Below are 19,590 nucleotides of genomic sequence, written 5' to 3'. Positions count from 1 at the left end.
GACATCCACAACATGACATAAAGACTTGAAATGAATCGTAAGAATGTGTGCTGATCAGCTGAAAGACGATCAAACGCTGCGGCCCATGTCCCGAGCGTGGACGAGCCTGGCCTACTTTATCCTGCTGCAATGAGGCGGCCTTAAAATAACTCGCTGGAGTGCATGGTATCGGGCTGGACTCTGGGCTGGCATCTCCTAGCTGAAGCCAAGACACATTTACAGACATCATAGTACCATTATATACATTTTCAGCTAATGTGTCATTCAATGACTGCTTGTTATTCGACCAGCCTAGTGCGATATCTTGGATCTAGATCTAGTGTTCGCATGCTATATATTTATACCTTGCTAGGAAAATGTGTATTCGTGACCCTGGAAAGGATATGTGGATATACTGTGATAGTCAGACTGCTTTAATGAAGTTCCAACCGACGTAACACGGACAAAGGTCAAATAGCATTCCATATAATCATGAGAAAACTGATACTTAATGTACCATGGCTTCCTTGTAGGTGGACATTTTGCGATGTCACACACCTTTCACCAATTTTTCCATTCTGTGAAGGCCTCCAGTGAACCTGGGTTGGGTCTTATGAAACTAGCAAAAGACTCCTGAGCAAAGCAGTCTAACAGTTATTTTCCCTTGGACGAAATGACGTGTATTTTTTTTATATATAAAAGTGGTGTTTAGGTATAAATTGTCATCACATAAAAATACTGAACAATGATTTCTGTCTGTCTTATGCTGTGTTAAATATATATTGCATGTCCCACTCTTTCCTCACTGAACTTCAAGAACCAATTTTACAGAAACCAAACTGGTCTCTGTAAAATTCTCTGCTGATATTCACACACCAGAGAAGATAAATCTATTTCAACAATTGGATCGCCATGGAATATGATACCCATGTAATTAATTCAACCAATCCCTTGTGAATTCCACGCAACTTTGCAATTTGAAACATACAAAAATAAAGAATAAAAAAAATCATTGCAACATGTATCGAAATTTTTTTTAGAAATGCTGTTACCAGAAATTGAATATTTATTGGTGATCCCCTGAGTTTTCCTAAAGCACCACTAGCAAGTTCTTCAGAATCATAGATGATAGTCAAACATAATTGTGCCCGAAAAAAGGAGGGAGTGGCTTAGTTTGAAATGACAGTTCAGTTCAACACAATTCATTTATGGAGCTACCCATCATAACAAAATCTGCCTTGAACTAGCAATAGGCAACAGTGGGGATTGGGGAAACCGGAACGATGCTCAGGGTGGTTGGAGAGAATAAAGCAAAGCAGCAAGAAGCAACAAACACCAGGCAGGTAGTGCTAGTAACTGCACACTGGAAACAGGGATACTTGCAGAAAGGTCCAGAAAGTGGGAAACAGGCGAAGAAGCACAACTAAGGGGGCAGAGAATTATCACAGAGCAAAATAAGAAAATCAAAATCATCCCTTAAATTCTCATCAAGTCCTGAAAGTCAAAATTTCACTTTTGACCTTTTGGTTAATGTTCACATTAGCATTTATCTCAAAGAAATGTGCCTGAGCGTGGTTTCACAAGGCCACTAGCACAGCTGTATCGTGGTCTTCATCTAAAGAAGGAAATAACTCCACTCTGGCCCTGTGATACACGAAAACTGTGCTGCCTTCCTCCTTCAAACAAAAGACAACTAAGTGAAAGAAAAAAGAAAAATAAATAATTTATGAACATCCCATAGCAGTGTTGCCCATACTTTAAAATGACACTGTCACAAACTACAAAAAATGATCAAAACAAGAAAAATTTGTTTTAAAAAATTGTATCCCTTTTTATCCTCGGGTTATCTCTCTTCTCTCTAGTACACATCATTCCAGAAAAAAAAGATTTCGTTTTTCCCGACTCTGACCGTTGCTGACCAGTGGTGGTACAAAACTTGGTAGGGGAAGAGCACATAGTCTCCAAATGCCAAGTATCTACAGTGACACCGTGAAAGGGAGGGGGAGGACGAGTGCCGAGTGCCGAGCAGTGAGCAATAGTTCACTAGATGTGGGATACAGAGTGGGATCTGCAGCAGAACAAGATCGGATAGCAGATATACTAAGAAAGTGTGAGACACATGGAAGAAAAGAGACTGTCGACTGCCCATGACTCTAAAATAAGCTGTGAGGAAGAGGCTTTTGGATCGGACCCTACAGGCCATGTGAGCCCTAAATACATTTAATTTGGGGTAGATGTGATCATGTCTTTGTGCTTTTGACTTTGGTCTTTCCACTAGAGTCACTTTGTAATTTCTGGTCTGTTTCTGAGCAACTGGGCATCGGTTAAGTAGTCACTTTGGAGGGGAAAAAGAGATTTATTAAAACTAGGAGGCACAGACATGAAGCTACTCTGTGGCCATTTACTTTTCTGCCTCATGAGGATAGAGCTGTTCTACCCATAACAGAGGAGCAGAGTTGCGGGAAGCTGGAGGAGAAACATGCTGCAGTTTGGCTAGAAAACTCGGAGATCTGGAAGGGAAGTCGGAAATCAACTTTTTTTGGAAACACTTCAGCACAAAAGGTAAGCGGCTTGTCGATTTGGAGAGGTGAACTGTATTGAAAATGTACTGCAGGCTCACTGGCTCGTTCAATTCAAATACATTTTCAATGAGAACAGTTGGCACATTAGCAGAGAAATAGAGACTTATCTCAGCTCCGGCTTCGACATCACAGCACAGCAGGCAGAGTGTGGCTCCTGAGAGAAAGCTGAGGAGCAGTCACACAGAATGTTAGATAATAATATCCCTTTGACACACAACATCTTGCTTCCTAGCAACTAGAGCAATGCGAGACAGCAACTCTGGCTTAAATCACATACACGCATGCCCATATATAACCAGTATATTACAGGCAAAAAAAAACAACAAATGTTTTGTTATTTTATTAGTGAACCATAAGCTGTCTAACATCTCCTGCATGGACCTGCACAAAAAGTGCCTATTAAATGCATCATTGACTGTTTGATGACTTGATACTGTATATTCAGGGTATCTATTCAAAGCTATAGAGTATCCATAGTAAGGACATCCACCCATCGGTCTTTCTGAGCCCATGTGGAAGTTCTACTGTGGATGAAATCCTAATTTCTGTATAACTGTACGTGCCTAGAGTGTTGAGGGACACTATGTCTCTATGCCAAGATGAAACAGCTCTTCAGGATCTCCACTCAGCTAGGCATACCAACATATTGTTGACATTGTTCTCAGATATCTGAAAAGACTAACCAGCTGATCTGTAGTTGAAGTATTTCCCTCTGGTCTGTATTGCTATGGTGTGATGGTATCTTGTTTACTTAGATGGCTTGAGATGGGTGAACTATTTAATCATTCTGAACACAAATGACACAATTACCATTCAGTGCCCAGGAACTACTGTGCATTTTTTTTTCTTAACTTTGGGACTAAAGTAGGTCTAGAAATGTTTATTTTTAGTCATGTTAGTTATGTGGCTCTAGGGATGGTAATTTTGGCCTATCGGTCGGACGGTCTGCTGCTTTAGTCAGGGCTCAAATATCTTTCAAATATCTTCCGACAGTCAATTATAATGTGAAATACCATGTTTTGAACGGTTTGATGCAAAATGTTGTGCATAGATGGTTTCCAGAAGATAAATTCAACAAACAGTTAATAGCTTTGGCATTACTACTAGCAGTTTGAAACATTTAGAGATTCTATCTATTAAAGATTTGAAAATACTGAAAATTAAGTGCAAAACTTTGCTTGGCTTTGATAAATTCATTAAAAGTTATTTACTTTTATTTACTTTATTTTCTTTCTTTCTAAATAAAACATTTTACTATTTTACAAATGTTTTTTTTTTACTCTTTTTGCTATTTAAAAATAGAAACAAACTTTATATTCCAAACTAATATGTGAAACGGGGAACATGTCGACACTGTGTACAGTCTTTATGAGCATTGCTGCAGTTAACATGTAGCTCAAAGCCTAAGAACACATAGTGTAAGAAAACCTCTGCCATCGCTGTGGCCTCTAAGTGGTGTTTATTACACATCTCTATATCCTAAGGATGGCATTAATAGACAGTCTGGATCGAAAATAGCAACAGAATCATAGTTTCCTTCAAATAATGTGTCTTTGTGAAATATACAGTTTCCCAGAGAGAAGGGTGAGATATATTGTTATGTAAGATTTGTGAAAATTTGTACCACAGGGTAAAAAAACCACAAAATATCATATAATATAATTATGCAATTATGCAGCATGTAATTATGCAAACCTTTATGGTTTTTGTGATCTGTGTTCTATAGCCTTGCTGCTGCTCTTTGTGCTATCGATATAAGCTTGAAAAACATCAAGATTAGAATTAGAATCATAATGCACAAAAAAGTGTGTTAAATTATTAGCTGGAAATCATATGACACTGCACAAGCTCAGTGTGCGGAAGGGTGCAGTTGGGACAGGTCAGGGTAAAGTTCCCTCCATTTTAAAAATATTGTTTCTATTAATGGTACATTAATGGAAAAGAGACGTGATCCCATTGATTTCTGCCATCAAACCGTTTGTATCTGATACAATCTCTTCCATGATACCCAATTTTCTATCCTTCTTTTTTCAGCCCATATTATTTTCCAATTTAACCTCACAGGGGATTCACACAGCCTCATCACAGTACTCCAGTGACTCTAATAGTTGTGCCAGCTGGAGGAAACAGATGATACGTCACATAAAATGGCAGGACATTGGATTAGGTGGCTATTTCTGTTCCTTGTTGATCAGAGAAACATGTATTGTATATACAGTACTAGACTGTTTCCAATAGAGCAGGAAAGAACGAGAGGTAAGACAAAAAAATCCAACATGCATCGGTTGGGAAAGCTTTGTAAAACAGGAGCTATTATTAGAAACCAGATGCTATAACTATTAGACTTGACAATGTGCGACACCCGAGAGAAGCCTAGATATAATAAATATAATAATTATGTGTTTAATGAATAAAATTGGAAATGTGGAAAAGACAGGAGTAAAGACAAAGTAAAGATAACAAGCTTTAAATACTAAGGAAGAATGATTGTAGAATTGCTTGATTTTTGATTTTGACTGGATTTGGTCTGTGAACATGATGTATAATGTAGATAACAATGTAAACTCACCATCTACTGAGGACAGGATGGAAAATTAACTTATATTACTTTGTGGTTATCTTGCTTGTTTTTGTGTAAAGGTAAAAATCCACAAAATATATAATGTAATATAAAAGGTATAACGTGGGCAGATTATACAGTACATCATGTTTGGTATTAATATTTTGTTTGTCCTTCTTTTGCAGGAGTATACAGTTGTGCTTCGCTTCTCAGTTCCCCGTAACCCAGATTCCGTGTTGGATAGAGGGGTAAAGTACTTCTTGTGAGCCTGGTCAGTTTTGTATGATCCGGGCAAATAGCGTGAAGCCCTGTTGCAGTGGCCCCTGAGGCATGAATGTGGGAAGGTCCCACCACCACAGCTTTGTGTCCTGTGAAGACGAAGGCCTGAGACTCAGTACCATGCCTGCTGTGGGCAGCTTCGGCAATGGCAAAATTCACACAAGACGCAAACAACACAGCCGGTTTGTTAGCAAGGCCGGCCAATGCAACATCCATTTTTCAAACATGGATGAGAAGTCACGGCGGTACATATCTGACATTTTTACAACTTGTGTGGACATCCGCTGGCGATACATGTTCCTGCTTTTCAGCCTGGTGTTTGTGGTGTCCTGGCTAATGTTTGGCTTGGCATTCTGGCTCATTGGCCTCCTGCATGGTGACATGGACCATCCAAGAGGGGATACTAGTTTTGTACCTTGTGTCAATCAGGTCAATACCTTTGTGGCAGCTTTCCTATTCTCTATCGAGACCCAGACAACCATTGGGTATGGCGCTCGTTGTGTGACAGAGGAATGCCCTGCTGCTGTCTTCATGGTGGTCTTTCAGTCCATCATGGGCTGCATCATTGATGCCTTCATGATTGGTTCTATCATGGCCAAGATGGCAAGGCCCAAAAAGCGTGCAGAGACTCTCCTGTTCAGCCATAATGCAGTCATCTCTCTGCGTGATGGGAAGCTATGCCTCATGTTTAGAGTTGCTAATCTAAGGAAGAGCCACATTGTGGAGGCTCATGTGCGAGCCCAGCTTGTCAAGCCCCGTTACACAGAGGAAGGCGAGTATATCCCCCTGGATCAGATTGACATGAACGTAGGCTATGACAAAGGCACCGATCGCCTGTTCCTTGTTGCACCGCTCACTGTCATCCATGAAATTGATGAAGAAAGTCCACTGTTTGGCATCAGTAAGCAAGATCTGGAAACATCTGACTTTGAGATAGTCATTATACTTGAAGGATTGGTGGAGGCCACAGCCATGACAACACAGGCACGAAGCTCTTACCTGGCATCTGAGATCTTGTGGGGTCACCGCTTTGAGCCCGTCATCTTTGAGGAGAAGAGCCAGTACAGGATAGACTATGCCTACTTTCACAAAACATTTGAAGTACCATCCACTCCAAGATGCAGTGCCAAGGATATGGAGGAGAGAAAATTCCCAACATCTGGTGCCAACTCCTTCTGCTATGAGAATGAGCTGGCCTTCATTAGCAGAGATGAGGAAGAAGATTGTAATGGGGAGAAAGAGGAAGACAGGAAGTGCTCATCAGATCTGGTGAATGCACTGACCACTTCTGGACGAGATAAATTGTCCTCCCGTAAAGAATCAGCGATTTAACCTTTGGCTGTTTTGTTTGTTTTGGATGCAGAGCAACGCAAGAGTCATGTGAAGAGCCCTGTGACTGTCATTCTACGACACGAGGACACCACTCAAGATGTTTCTGCTGCAGGTGGAGGACCAGCAGCTGGCTACTGATCTCCATCATACAAGCAAGAATGAAACTTATCAAATCACTTATTGGATAAACCTTTCAGCTTCCCTGAGACGGTTACTGAGCTTTATCAAATGCAAACAAAAACTGTCATGTTTCATCTAGCAAATTCCTAGTCATAAAGTGCATGACAATAGTATAGTTTTGTATGAATATTTTGAGAAAAAGTTTGATCATATTGATTGGATTGAGTGTAGGTACTGTTCACAGTCCTCAAACATACAATTTAGAGCTGAGTGTAAAGTGAAGCTGACACTTTGCAGATGGTGTTTAGAAAACAAAATTTTGGGAATATTTTTCCAAATCTTCTTGTAAAAATAGTTGTAGAACACAAGCAAATGTTCTTCAAAGTTATGATATAACTTATCTGAAGAAGATTACATTATATGGTGATGCCCTCCTTTGGCGTACATTAAACAGATAGTTGTACAGTTTAAACTGTAACTGTGGGAGACACACAAATGGGAAAAACAAACTTGATGGTGCGTCAAATGCCACACTAACAGGGAGAACTCTATTCATTCCTGTCTTTGCATTTCCACCTTTGGGAAACACCTGAGCAAATGCCGAGTAAGCTTTTAAACTTCAAACCCTGCTTCGTTCAGCTTCAAGCACATAATGCTGTTCACTGTAATAATGCGGGCTGATATACCACTTCCAATGTTTTCAGAAATAATTTATTTTGTGGTTTGGACACTTGGCCGGCAGTTATCACATTCTACCTTGCAACGCTTTAGTTCAGCTCAGAGCAATTCAGTAAAATTGTACTTTTGTCTCGCCAAATCACAAGAAAGTCATCACCAGGTTAACTTTACACATTAAGGCTAAGATCTAATGGAATTATAGAGAAAACCCAACAAATCACCATCTGCGTGGGTAAAAGACAGAAACCTTGGACAGACCCCGGCTCAGAGTTGGTACCCCCTCTGCCTCGACCCGGCGCGAGTGGAGACTGGAGCCTTGACTTTGCTAACTAGCTAGCAGGCTAACTCATGGAGCTAACGTTACCCTTGTTTCAAAGCTTTCAGAGGCAATTTCTACCTAAAAATATAATATGCCATGATAAGAACGTACATATTCAGCTTTTACGTTTGAACTTGTGGCTTCGTCCACGATCTGCTAAAGGCAGAGGCTAAAACTAACTAAAGTCAGCATCCTCACCAGCTCATGATCTATGTAGAAGATGTGGATAATGCAGAAGCAGCATTGTTGTGTTCACTGTAGACAGTTCATGCTAGTGTTAACCACGATATCTCAGGAAACATTAACTGGGGTGGCTGGAGTGTAAAGTAGCCAAAATTCAATAAACTGCAGGACAGAGCTGCTAATATTAGCCTACACTCTAATATGGTAGCCTCCATTTCTGGCTTCCACACGGTGAGAAATTACCACAGAGTGCATATGATGCCTTTATAACTTAACCTCACACAAAATAATACAATTTGGAATTATGGTTGGGTTGTTATTGGCAAGGCTAGCACGCCGGACATGCTAATGTTTGCAGCTTACATCGGAGCAGACAAACACTGGGTTAATCCATTCCGTATTTTGGGGTTTTGGAGAGGGTAGAAAAATACCCCACCTTTAGCAAAGAAGATTTAAAGAAACCAAAAGCTTGACAGGCCTCTATGTTTGCCAGGCTACGACTGCGCATAATTGTTGGTCAGGTGCCGTGATTAGCATATTATCAACCGATAATAAGGTTGCAGAGTCAGTGTGTGTTGTAAGAGAAAAACAGCAATACTCTTATATTACAGATGAAATCCTTTCTGTGTATGGGTCAAAAAGCAGCCGTGCAAACTAGGTGAATTTAAACAAATACAGAGGCTTAGAAATGACCAAAGACACACCTCAGGACATAACGAAACCTAACAAGAACAGGAGCGTTTAAATTTACCCTCACATACTGGAAAGCGAGACCGTGTATTATCTGGGGTTGTTAATATCTGGGCTGTACATTAAGCCCAAATCCATAAAAGTATATACTGACCAAAAGGAAGCCCTGACACAACACAACATACCGGATTCATGATTGACTGTTTTATACATAGGTGCTTTAAAGGTGATCTAAAGCCAACGTACAGTGTTAGGAAGTGTTAAATGTTTTAGTTCAAGAAACAGTGTTTGGTACATTTGATCGGAAAATTATCAAGAAGTTCTAACATGCCAAGTTTGAGTCCAGTGCCACCATACAGCGATGCAATGATGACAAATAACGGAGTTAAAAATTAAGACATGCGGCAGATGATAAACAGTGAATGACTTAAATATTTATTTCACAATAAAAGAAAAAGTCTTTCTGGAAATCTGTATATAAATCAACATGTACAAACTAATGCACAAAACGACCCAGCAGGCATGCAAAACTGGACAGCCATAGTTGCACTTTATGTTTTAATTTTAATTATTGAGTTCATTGATGTCATGTGTAGCCATCGTTTATGTTGTTTCTCTTACCTTATTTAATTTCTTTCTCGTTCTTTCTTCCTTTCTCTTATAATTAATAGTATAAGTAATAAAGATATTAGGTCAGACATATCCCGGGTGAGATGAATTACTTTTCCCTTATACACCTGACTGCCATTTCAGCATATTTCTACACATTTGTATTTATATCTTGCTGACTTGTCCTGAAAATATCAGAATAGGCCTGCTCCTGAAAACAAATAGTGGTTCTACTCCCATTTGCACCAAGTGCTTTTGCATGTATATCAAAAAACTTACAAAGTTTGTACATTTTCAGGGCCTTATTGTAAATAAATTGTTTTCCATATGAGCTTTTGACCATTCCGGTCAAACAGACACTAAATATTATACATTATTTATATCAGTGTGAATGTTAATATCATCACAAGCTTCTGGAGCAAAGCCAGATGGACTGAATATTACATTGACGGACTTTGAACTCATCTTTTCTGTCTTCCACTACACACATTTCAAACAATCTTGACTCTGACTTGCACCTTGATTTATCCTTACAGGGTTTAGTTTGTTGTGTGAGAAAACACCTTTATAACTGACAGACATTTAAAAAAAAAAAACCTCCTGTTGACTAACACAATAAAATACATCCCACAAAGTGGTAGTATATCATTATTCTTTTGCCTATACAGACACTAAGTACAGGGGGAATGTTCCAGTAAGCATGTGCTGAAATTATTTGTTGCAGAGATACAAGTGGGAGTGAGCTGTTTAATAAACAGAGAGGAATGGGCTGTGATTTATGGCAGGGTCAGAGGTGTATTCTTTCACTCTTATGCAACCAATAAGGCATGTCTTTGCATATGCACACATGAGACTTGGCACTTCTGCTTGATTTCACTGCCCTGTAACCTTGAACATGGAAAGGAGATGACATGCACATGAGCGCACACAAACACACTCACATACAAACACAAACACACACACACACACACACACACACACACACACATACTGTAGACACAATCACAGAAACTTAACTCTGTACTTAGAATAGCTTTGTTAAATATTGTCAAGAATATGTGTGGGCAACCTGGTTGTGCAATGTGATGCTGAATTTAAACATTAGCTGGCAGTTTTTGTTGATTTAAAAACGTGCACATAATTGACAAAACCGACGTAACTGATCCGATTAGATACTGCAGTATTTCAACTAATGAAATAGGTTGTTTTTACTCTTCTCCCATCTCTTTACAAGGCATTGTCAAAGGTTATATTAAAGCTAAATGCTTAAAACTACTACTTGCTTCAAAATGTAAGTATCATTGTGTGTGTGTGTGTGTGTGTGTCGATGGTGATGTCTATCCAAGCTTAATGCTATCTGGATCTGTTCAGTTAGTATTTAAAAATGACCTGTCTAAAGAGTGTGTGAGTGAGATAACTGGCAACAATCAGTCACAGTGACATTTAAAGGAATAATCTGTCCTCCTTTTTTAAGCATTTAACCTTAAGAAAGTCATCCCAGTGCCAAATGAATATATAATTTATTACATTAAGAGTGCTGTGTCCTCTGAGACATGCTGTGTGATTGAAGGAGCGGCAAGTATATGCTGCGATGCTTTCCACCCACTCTGCAGTGTTGGAGGATGAGGAGCTATTGAGGGTCAGTCTTCCAACATGCAGAGTGGGTTGTTGAAAGGCAAATGCAGCCTTAATTGCAGCAGTGCTATTCTGCGCTGGTTTTCCTCAGCTACCAGAAGGAGGAGGAGAGAAAAAAGTGACATGATGCAACAGCTGCACTTCCTTTTTTTAAGACATAACTACAGACCATTTAGATCTAGCGCATACTCTTGCTCCCATTCGCCTTTTCACAGCCCGTTCTAAGCTGAGCTGTTATATTTCAGTGCTACTTTCTGCTGCTGACATGTGAGTTTTACCTTTTCAATCGACAAAAGAGAATGTCGTAAAAACATACATTTATAAATGAAGCTTTTTTTCTTGCAGTTAAAACCTCCAGGTCCAGTGGAAGCACAAAACGATAAACCACCATAGCAGTCAGTTTAAATAGCTTTTCAGCTCACCCTGTAATAAAAGATGATTGAAATGTAAAAAAAATCTGTATTAATGTGGTTTAATTTACCATGGCTTACTTTAATTTTTGTCAAGCATAATATACATAAAATGCATAAAACAGAATATAACCAATCATTTAGGAAAGATGTTGGCAAATGAGCATCTTTGTTGGAAATGGCTGGAAATAAGAATTGAAAATTTGTTGTCCTTGGCCGTCCCACATGACATCTTATCAGAACAAAACAAGTCAAGAAAACTAATCTTAGCATCTTTCTAGTATTATATTGCAGTTTCTCTTTCCAGTGACAGCAAAACCAGATAGCTAAGGCTGTCTCAGGCTATTCTTTTGAGGGGTGTGGACGGGTTAAAGGGTTGGAGAGATGTACTTGTAACTGGAAAACTGGTGGCTGGAAAGTAAAACACCCCAACTAGGAAAAACCAAAAGAGGAAACTGATTTTAGAAATCAGGATGGGTTAGACTGTGAACGAAACTATTGTCTGACTGCCCCAAGTCAAGCTGTGCCAATGATACTGTGTGAAAATTTAACTACTTTTAAAACAGAGGAAAAATAATTCAGGCACCAAACATTTTGTGTTAGTTTCTTCACATAAACTCTGATAAGGTACTTTAATAAGTAATATCTGTATCAAAATGTAATGTAGCTTAAGGTTCATTAGTGACTTTGGAAACAGTAAAAACTCTCAAGTCACCTAGATAATGTGGCCTTTATTAGGTGTGGAATCTGTGGACTTGTCAGGGAAAACCTGAACCTGTACCTTTTTTCTGATAAAAAATAAGCTTATGAGACAAAACATATCGTAAAAGTATAATTTCTACTCTAGTTTTCAGAGGGTTTAATTGGAATACTTGTGTGAGTAGCCAAAGTTTTTTTCTCTCTTTCCAATGATCATTGCACAACCCCAAAGATTAATCTGGTGATTGTATAAAAATATATACAAAATTAAACAAAATGGGCATAATTTACCAAAAAGAGATAAAAAATCAATAAGAACGACACAAAGTCAAAAAACACAAAGTCAAAAAAATACACACACAAAAATAAATTAAAAAATTTAAAAATGCAGCTGCGCAATCTTTTTTGTTTTGTGGGACCTTTTATTTTGGGTGTTTCACAGGTATGTCAGAGCCACTTGTCTGCTTATACGGTAGTTACATTTTGATTTGTCATAAAAAAGTGATTAATAGTTTATATATTGCTTATACATGGCGTTGGAGTGATTTAATGTTATAACTGTTAACGTAAAAAGCAGACAGTGAAATCTCATGTGTCTGTGAGGATGTTGTCAAAATGAGCATGTGCATGGCCCAGTTCGATGAAAAGACAGTATAAAATGTTTCCTTGCTGCCATAAAATGTGTCTCAACGTGAGTCACCAAGCATCAGTCACAGGTTCAAACGGGCTAGTTTGATTCACATGTAATGGAACAACAAGTGACTGATTACCTACACACCGGTGTTTACTTACATTTCTTCAAGTTTCCATGCTTAGACATTCATCCTCCGGCTGAGCCCATCACTCAGCACTACGAACAGCTCCAGCCTCAGCTCCTGCAGACATACAGGATTTGATTACAGCAACAGGCTGATTGGATTACAGGAGTCACTGACTCAAATACCTACAGCACATGCGGAGCAACTGGACAACTTCCTGCTGGGAATGAACAAGCAGAGCGGACATCCACTACTTGGGTCCGCCTGGCTCAACACGCTGAAATGATCCAATAAAGGACACAATCAAAAGCTATTAGGATGAAAATCCTTCAGTGATGTCTTCTGGAGGAGGATTACTCTTCTCTCAGGTTGATGCAACAGAGATGTCCTGTTTATTCTCAGCTCTCCTTGATGATTATTGTCAGCTTTAGCATAAAGATCCCCATTAGTGGGGAGACAGTTAGCCATGTACGACAAATGTAGAAACGTAATCTTTTATTATTATTAAAAAAGTCTGCATTCTTTCTGTCAGTTTCCAAACTTTTGCTTTTGTATTATTACACTACTCCGTTTAATGCAGTAATGTTTTTCAAGGTCCACTCAGTGATGTGTTGAACACTATAAACTGAAGATGTACATAGCTGTTGTTGAACTGTTAATAAAAGAAATTGATTAAATAAGAAATTAAGTGATTGTCATTCTAATTATGTATATGTTCTCATTAGTATAGTCTATGCAAGTATGACTGATGTAAAAATACAAGACAGAAAATGTACTTCCTGTAATGTCAGGCTTTATATTAACACATCTGAACTTATCAATCGAAGTCAAACACATCACACTACTCATCTCTTATTTACTAAAGTCACCAAATGTGTTTTGCTTTTGGTGGCCTGTTGGCTCCTGTGGCCCCGCCCCGCCACCAAGAACAGCCCTGGTGCTGGTCCCGAGGCCGGATTAAAATGGGAGGGTTGGGCAGGAAGGGCATCCGGCGTAAAAACACATGTCAAATGCTGTGAAGCTGTGGTGAACACTGAAGGGACAAGCGGAAGGCCGTTGATCTTTGACTAAATGTGTTCTGCTTTTTATCAGGGTGATATCGTGAATTCGTTCCCATCATTCTTTTCAAAAATGTACAAATACAGTTTGAATTATAATACAGAAAATAATAAAGGAAAAGTATTCAGTAATTATAGCTTATAAATAAATTGCAGAATTATCCCTCTGCTTGTTGCAGAGGGATAATTCTAATTTAAAACATTTTCTCTAAAATATAATTTAACTTCATTCTTATTAAAATCACAAGAACAAATCTGAAAATATTTATTTCTCAAATCTTTCGTGTTTTTCTTCTTATTATTATTATCCTTATTATTACCAGACTACCAGACAAGTTAAAAGAAAGTTAAATCAGACACAAGAAATCCAAACAGAGCTGTAAAATTACCAAGATTGACATTTCATTAAGTCTTAACTAGCTCTCTGAACCCTATCAATGAAGAGTAAATACACAAAGTGTGCCATTGTTGAATATTTTATACAAATATAAAGCTTTGGTTGAACATATTGTAGAAGACATTGACGTGGGTTATTTCATCACATTTTAACTGCATACAACTGAAGTTGAGAATCAGAAATAGACCAGTCAGACCAGTGTAAAACCACTGCAGACCACAGTATAAATCTCCTCAAATGATTCGTTTGCATTGGATTTATTTTGACAGAGCCTCTTCTAAAGGGGCTTCTGCTGAACAACCACCCTGTAACTAGCGTCTAAGTGATGTTTTTCACTCTGCTGCCCTCATGTGGCACATGGAGCTACTAACATGCAATTTCAATTTCAGACTTCAGCCACAAATCCACATAACATGTATTTGAAAGAATGTAATGAGCACAGGTTCAAAGGCCCAAGAAGGCTCATAAGCCAAAGCCTCTTAATTTACTGTGAATATTTCCCATTTAATGGAGTTCAGGTAAAGACACAGAATGACCGCAGAGATTGTAAACAGGGCAAAATAACATATAGGCACAAAATTAACCAGGTGACCCAAAACAGACGAAAGGCACCGTGTAGTTGGTTGACCTTTGTTGTATGCCGTACCCTCCTCCCTGCCCCGTTTCCTTTCTCTCTGTAGTTTACTGTCAAAATAAGGCAAAAGATGAAAAAAACAAAAATAAGACAAAATGACCTAAGTCGCAAAACATACAAAAGCAACTATAATTTTACTAGATTCGAAATGACCAGAAATAAAGGTTCCCAGGGGCCCACATTCTCCTAATATCTCCATGAACATAGTGTATTTTGGGTTCATTTTTTATTTATTTTTTTGTCCTTTTGGCTTATCCCGTGAGTTCAGGGTCGCTACAACGGATCATTGTCCGCATGTTGATTTGATTTGGCGATTCAAGTTTTTACGCCGGATGCCCTTCCTGATGCAACCCTCCCCAATTTCTACCGGGCCTCATTAATTTTATTACATATTTCTGTTTGTGGAGAATATGCTGGTTAGTATACACACAAATCAAAGGATGCATCTCTGTTATTAAATACATTTTATTACACAAATGACAAAATTGACAGTCTGGTCTTTCGAACATGAGGACAGTGCTGAATATTACAGCTATTTTGGTTGGGTGGAAGTGCACAACAGAGAAATGCATTTCTCTGAGTCCCCTCTTCTTCCTGTGCATGAGTTTATGTATTTTTATATTTCTATTATTAACTGATTAGACCAGGCACAGACCCCCAGCCCTCTTCCTGACCCCTGAGCTTATCCCTTCCCCCTGCTGAGTTTCCCCTCAGCCCCAGTGGCACTGGTCTTCATCCGTCATCGTCAGGATGTCTGTGACCAGACCAGTGCCGATGGTTCTGTTTCCGTCTCTCAGAGTGAATCTCTGGCCTTTTTCCAGAACCATTGGCTGGCGGAGCGTCAGCATCAAGGAGGTGTCCTCCCCTGGCATGACCATTTCCTAAAACAAGATAAGAACCACAGAACGGCGAGTAATTACTATTGTTGCTTTCACTGTTCACAAATGTGGAAGCTTAAATAATAGAAAACTTCAAATATGTTTTGTAAATGTGTGTATGAAACTACAATCTCAGAGTCATGATATAAGCATAAATTATACATCCCCTAAACAATTTTTCAGTATTTCCATTTGGACAAATGCATACTTCTTGTATGCTTCTGCAGATTTAATGTGAACTGGCTATGTGCACGCACCTTGCCTTCGGGCAGAGTGATCCGAACGGCCATGTCCCAAGTAAAAGAGAACATGACGGGCATGAAGTTGTTGACAAAGGGTTTATGTCTGCCTCCCTCTTCCTTACTCAGAACGTACACCTGTAACAAAGGAATGTGTAAACAAACACTTCACAAAGACTTCAACTACAATACTGTTGAAAAGCATTAGGTGAAGAAAATAACCTGTCACGTTATATACGGTCATATAAAAGATGATGTAAATACACCTTATACTAACAGTGGAAAAAAAAAATCTAACACTGTGGACTCAAACCTGAGCTTTGACTTTTTGGTGAGGCATGATGGATCCTGGTTTGCACATCACCATCCCTCTCCTCACATCCTCCCTCTTCAGACCTCGCACTAGAGCACCCAGGTTATCTCCGGCTTCTGCACGGTCCAGAGACTTGTGGAACATCTCGATGCCTGGGCCCAGCACGTAAAAATTCCAAAGGTGGTGTGTTTATACAACAATGCTCATACATCTATTAGGTTGAGTGCTGGTTGAGGGTGAGGCCACTTACTGTACAATGTTGCTTGCATGCTAATCTTTATGCAATTTGTATATATGAACATATCTTTTTTTTTAATACATTTATCATTCTGGTGCTAACACATTATGTTTCTCAATTTTATTTACTGACATTTTCTTTTTTTATGTCCTATAAAAACAACACGTTCCTTTGCAGAGTTTCTGTTGGTTTTACCTTTTACTCACCTGTAACCACAGACTTTACGTTGCGATTGTGGCCTACAAATTCACAGTCATCCCCTTTCTTGATTATACCCCTCTCCATAGTGCCGGTCACCACTGTACCCCTGCCTTGAGGACACAATCAAACAGTGTTCAAAATCAGAGAAAAAAAAATCTTTTTACATGTTACCATCGGTCTCTGTTTAAAACATTTAAAGCATTTACACAATATGATTTCCTACCTGGGATAGAATAAACCCCTTCAATGGGCAGAAGGAAAGGTTTCTCCAGTTCCCTTTTGGGCAGAGGAACGTAAGAATCCACAATCTCTAGCAGTTTCATCACTGCATTTATACCCAGATCAGGTTCCCTGTTCTGAGGTAAAGAAAAGCAATTAAATCCCATGTATATAACTAACATCATGTAACTATTTCATCCTATGAATAATGGAGCCACATTCACCTAATCTATGACTGTAATACATTTGTCCATATAACGATTAACCCTTAAACACTAATTGAACTGAATTCAATAGAGGAATAATTTTGTTAAATAGCACAATATTATCGAAGGTTAAAGTATTGCTAGCATTTCTATCACCTCCAGGGCACAGAGGGCGGAGCCTATCACAACAGGTGTGTTCTCGCCATCATAGCCGAACTCTGTGAGCAGCTCACGGATCTCAACCTCCACCAGCTCCAGCATCTCCTTGTCCTCCACAGCGTCAGCCTTGTTGATAAAAACCACCACATGCTCCACTCCAATCTGCCTGGCCAACAGGAGGTGCTCGCGTGTCTGAGGCATCTGGCCATCGGTGGCCGCCACCACAAGGATACACCCGTCCATTTGAGCTGTACCCGTAATCATGTTCTGAAAGCAAAAAGATGTCCTTATTTTTGACGAGTTCAAGCAACAACAGGAGCTGAAGCATTAAGAAAAGCTGATTACCTTCACGTAGTCAGCGTGACCTGGACAGTCTGTGTGGGCATAATGTCTATTGGCTGTGGTGTATTCTACATGAGAGGCATTGATGGTGATTCCCCTGGCCTTCTCCTCAGGGGCGTTGTCAATGTCCTCGTACTTTTTGTAGTGAGCACCGCCAGAATCAGCAAGCACTGAGGATGGAAGGTCACTCAGATAATAAAACTAGAAAACTTTAATTTAGATGTAGTAATTTATTAAATGTGTTGGAATTGGAGTTAGGAGTGACCGCTTGGACATCAGTGATTTTACCTTTTGTGATGGCTGCTGTCAAGGTGGTTTTACCATGATCAACATGGCCAATTGTTCCAATGTTTACATGGGGCTTCTCTCTGCTGTATGTCTTCTTAGCATCTGCCGCGAAGGTTCGCCGACTCAGAGGCACAGCACACTACATGACAAACACAAACCCAGGTATCTAACAGAAATAAAAAAAAACATGTTGTACAAACTCTAGGCCTTGTGCAAGTTTTGTGAATACTCACCAATTTGAATGAGCTGTGCAAGAGGCTTGGCGAAGAAAGCTGAAGGGCTGAGAAGAATGAAAAAGTGAGTCAAAATATGAAAATATATATACATTTTGATAATGGCCTATTACTTGGCAGGATATATTGGTATACTTGATCCTACCAGTAAATCATTTGTCACTGTACAGGCATTAAAACTCTGGCATTCATATCCCATGAATGACAAAAGATTTTTTCTTCAGCCTCGATGCAAAATAAATTTAGGTCCAACAGGAGCTCAACTTGGCATGCTGTGCGGACAGATCAATGACAATCTGGTCCAATGTCGGAACCCCAAAGCTTAAAACTAAATGAGATGCACAGCGTGGCTTTCCACAACCATCGTTGTCATTTTACTCAAACAGTGTAAAATAAGCATAGCCCCCCAAAGCGCGACCTCATGCGCACATCGGTCTCCAGCAGTTTATTCTGATTATCCAATTAAGACAATGTCAGAGTTTAGCATGGGATTCGAAAAACGACACCGATTGCATTAAATTAACGTTAGCTAAAAGCATCTCTGCAGCAACCGACAGCTGCTGAAAAACTCGTTGATCAAGAAGACACCTCACATTTTCCATAAAAAACAAGCTGATCTTAGGTATATAAGCTCTTTGCTTCATTGCGTATCTGGTTTCATATAATACCGGCTAATATTAATCATTGATCAGTCAGTTCTGAGCTTCTGCTAACTGTGTCGTTAGCTAACACCTATTGGTAACGTGACCTTGCTATGAAGAGACTGCATCGTCTTTGTCCTGTGTTCTTTTGAGACTGCACTCAGAAACAATCTATTACACAAAATAATAAATAAAATCTAAATCTTATTAATCAACAAAGTGCCCGAAATGTATACAGACTGAAATACTGACAAAGAAATAAACATAACTACCGGAGAAACATGCACGCAGCCCCACAAGCGCCGCCATCTTGGATGGTAAGACAAACCAAAGCCTATCAGAAAATAAAATAACAACTTGCCAGCACCGGAGCGGTCGCTTCGAGTAGCTGACATGCGCTGCAAAAATGCAAAAAATAGCGCTTTTATTCGTTACAACGGCATGTTAGATTACTATTATTACTATTACTGCCATTAATCATCATCAGAGTTGTTAAACAACTAATTACATTTAGTCAAGTCCTGTGCTGTATTTATTGCACGGGTATATAATAATTTTATGCCATTTTTACCTTTAGTTTTGTCAGTTGAAATGCAGTGCTTTTACCTTATTACATTCGTTAATAGCTTTAGTTAATAGCTGCTGTATGGAGTGTGTATATTCTTTTATAAATATAACCACACGAATAGCAAGTACTAATAAATGATTATG

General features: G+C 39.2%; 2 protein-coding genes across 5 annotated transcripts; one reads left to right on the top strand and one right to left on the bottom strand.

The window, feature by feature from the left end:
• Positions 1–1,977: 1,977 nt before the first annotated feature.
• Positions 1,978–11,141, top strand: kcnj12b (potassium inwardly rectifying channel subfamily J member 12b). 4 transcript variants are annotated; one of them, XM_067477621.1, is made up of 3 exons: positions 1,978–2,541; positions 5,307–6,669; positions 6,764–11,141. In XM_067477621.1, the coding sequence occupies exons 2-3, from the start codon at positions 5,452–5,454 to the stop codon at positions 6,782–6,784; spliced, it is 1,239 nt and encodes a 412-aa protein (XP_067333722.1). In that variant the 5' UTR covers positions 1,978–2,541; positions 5,307–5,451; the 3' UTR covers positions 6,785–11,141. The 4 variants fall into 4 exon arrangements, with proteins under 4 accessions (XP_067333722.1, XP_067333720.1, XP_067333719.1 ...); XM_067477619.1 differs by adding an exon at positions 4,596–4,728 and having other exon boundaries at positions 5,307–11,141; XM_067477618.1 differs by having other exon boundaries at positions 5,307–11,141.
• Positions 11,142–15,369: 4,228 nt separating this feature from the next.
• On the bottom strand, positions 15,370–19,253 carry tufm (Tu translation elongation factor, mitochondrial). The gene is made up of 10 exons (XM_067477617.1): positions 19,152–19,253; positions 18,239–18,285; positions 18,006–18,144; positions 17,721–17,887; positions 17,373–17,642; positions 17,015–17,147; positions 16,797–16,901; positions 16,353–16,504; positions 16,058–16,177; positions 15,370–15,803 (listed from the first exon to the last, which is right to left on the bottom strand). Exons 1-10 carry the CDS (start codon positions 19,186–19,188, stop codon positions 15,633–15,635), a joined length of 1,341 nt encoding a protein of 446 aa, XP_067333718.1. The 5' UTR covers positions 19,189–19,253; the 3' UTR covers positions 15,370–15,632.
• Positions 19,254–19,590: the final 337 nt, after the last annotated feature.

The sequence above is a fragment of the Channa argus genome, chromosome 15 (genome assembly GCF_033026475.1).
Source record: "Channa argus isolate prfri chromosome 15, Channa argus male v1.0, whole genome shotgun sequence".
Taxonomy (NCBI): Eukaryota; Metazoa; Chordata; class Actinopteri; order Anabantiformes; family Channidae; genus Channa; species Channa argus.
This window is presented reverse-complemented; position numbering and strand designations above follow the sequence as displayed.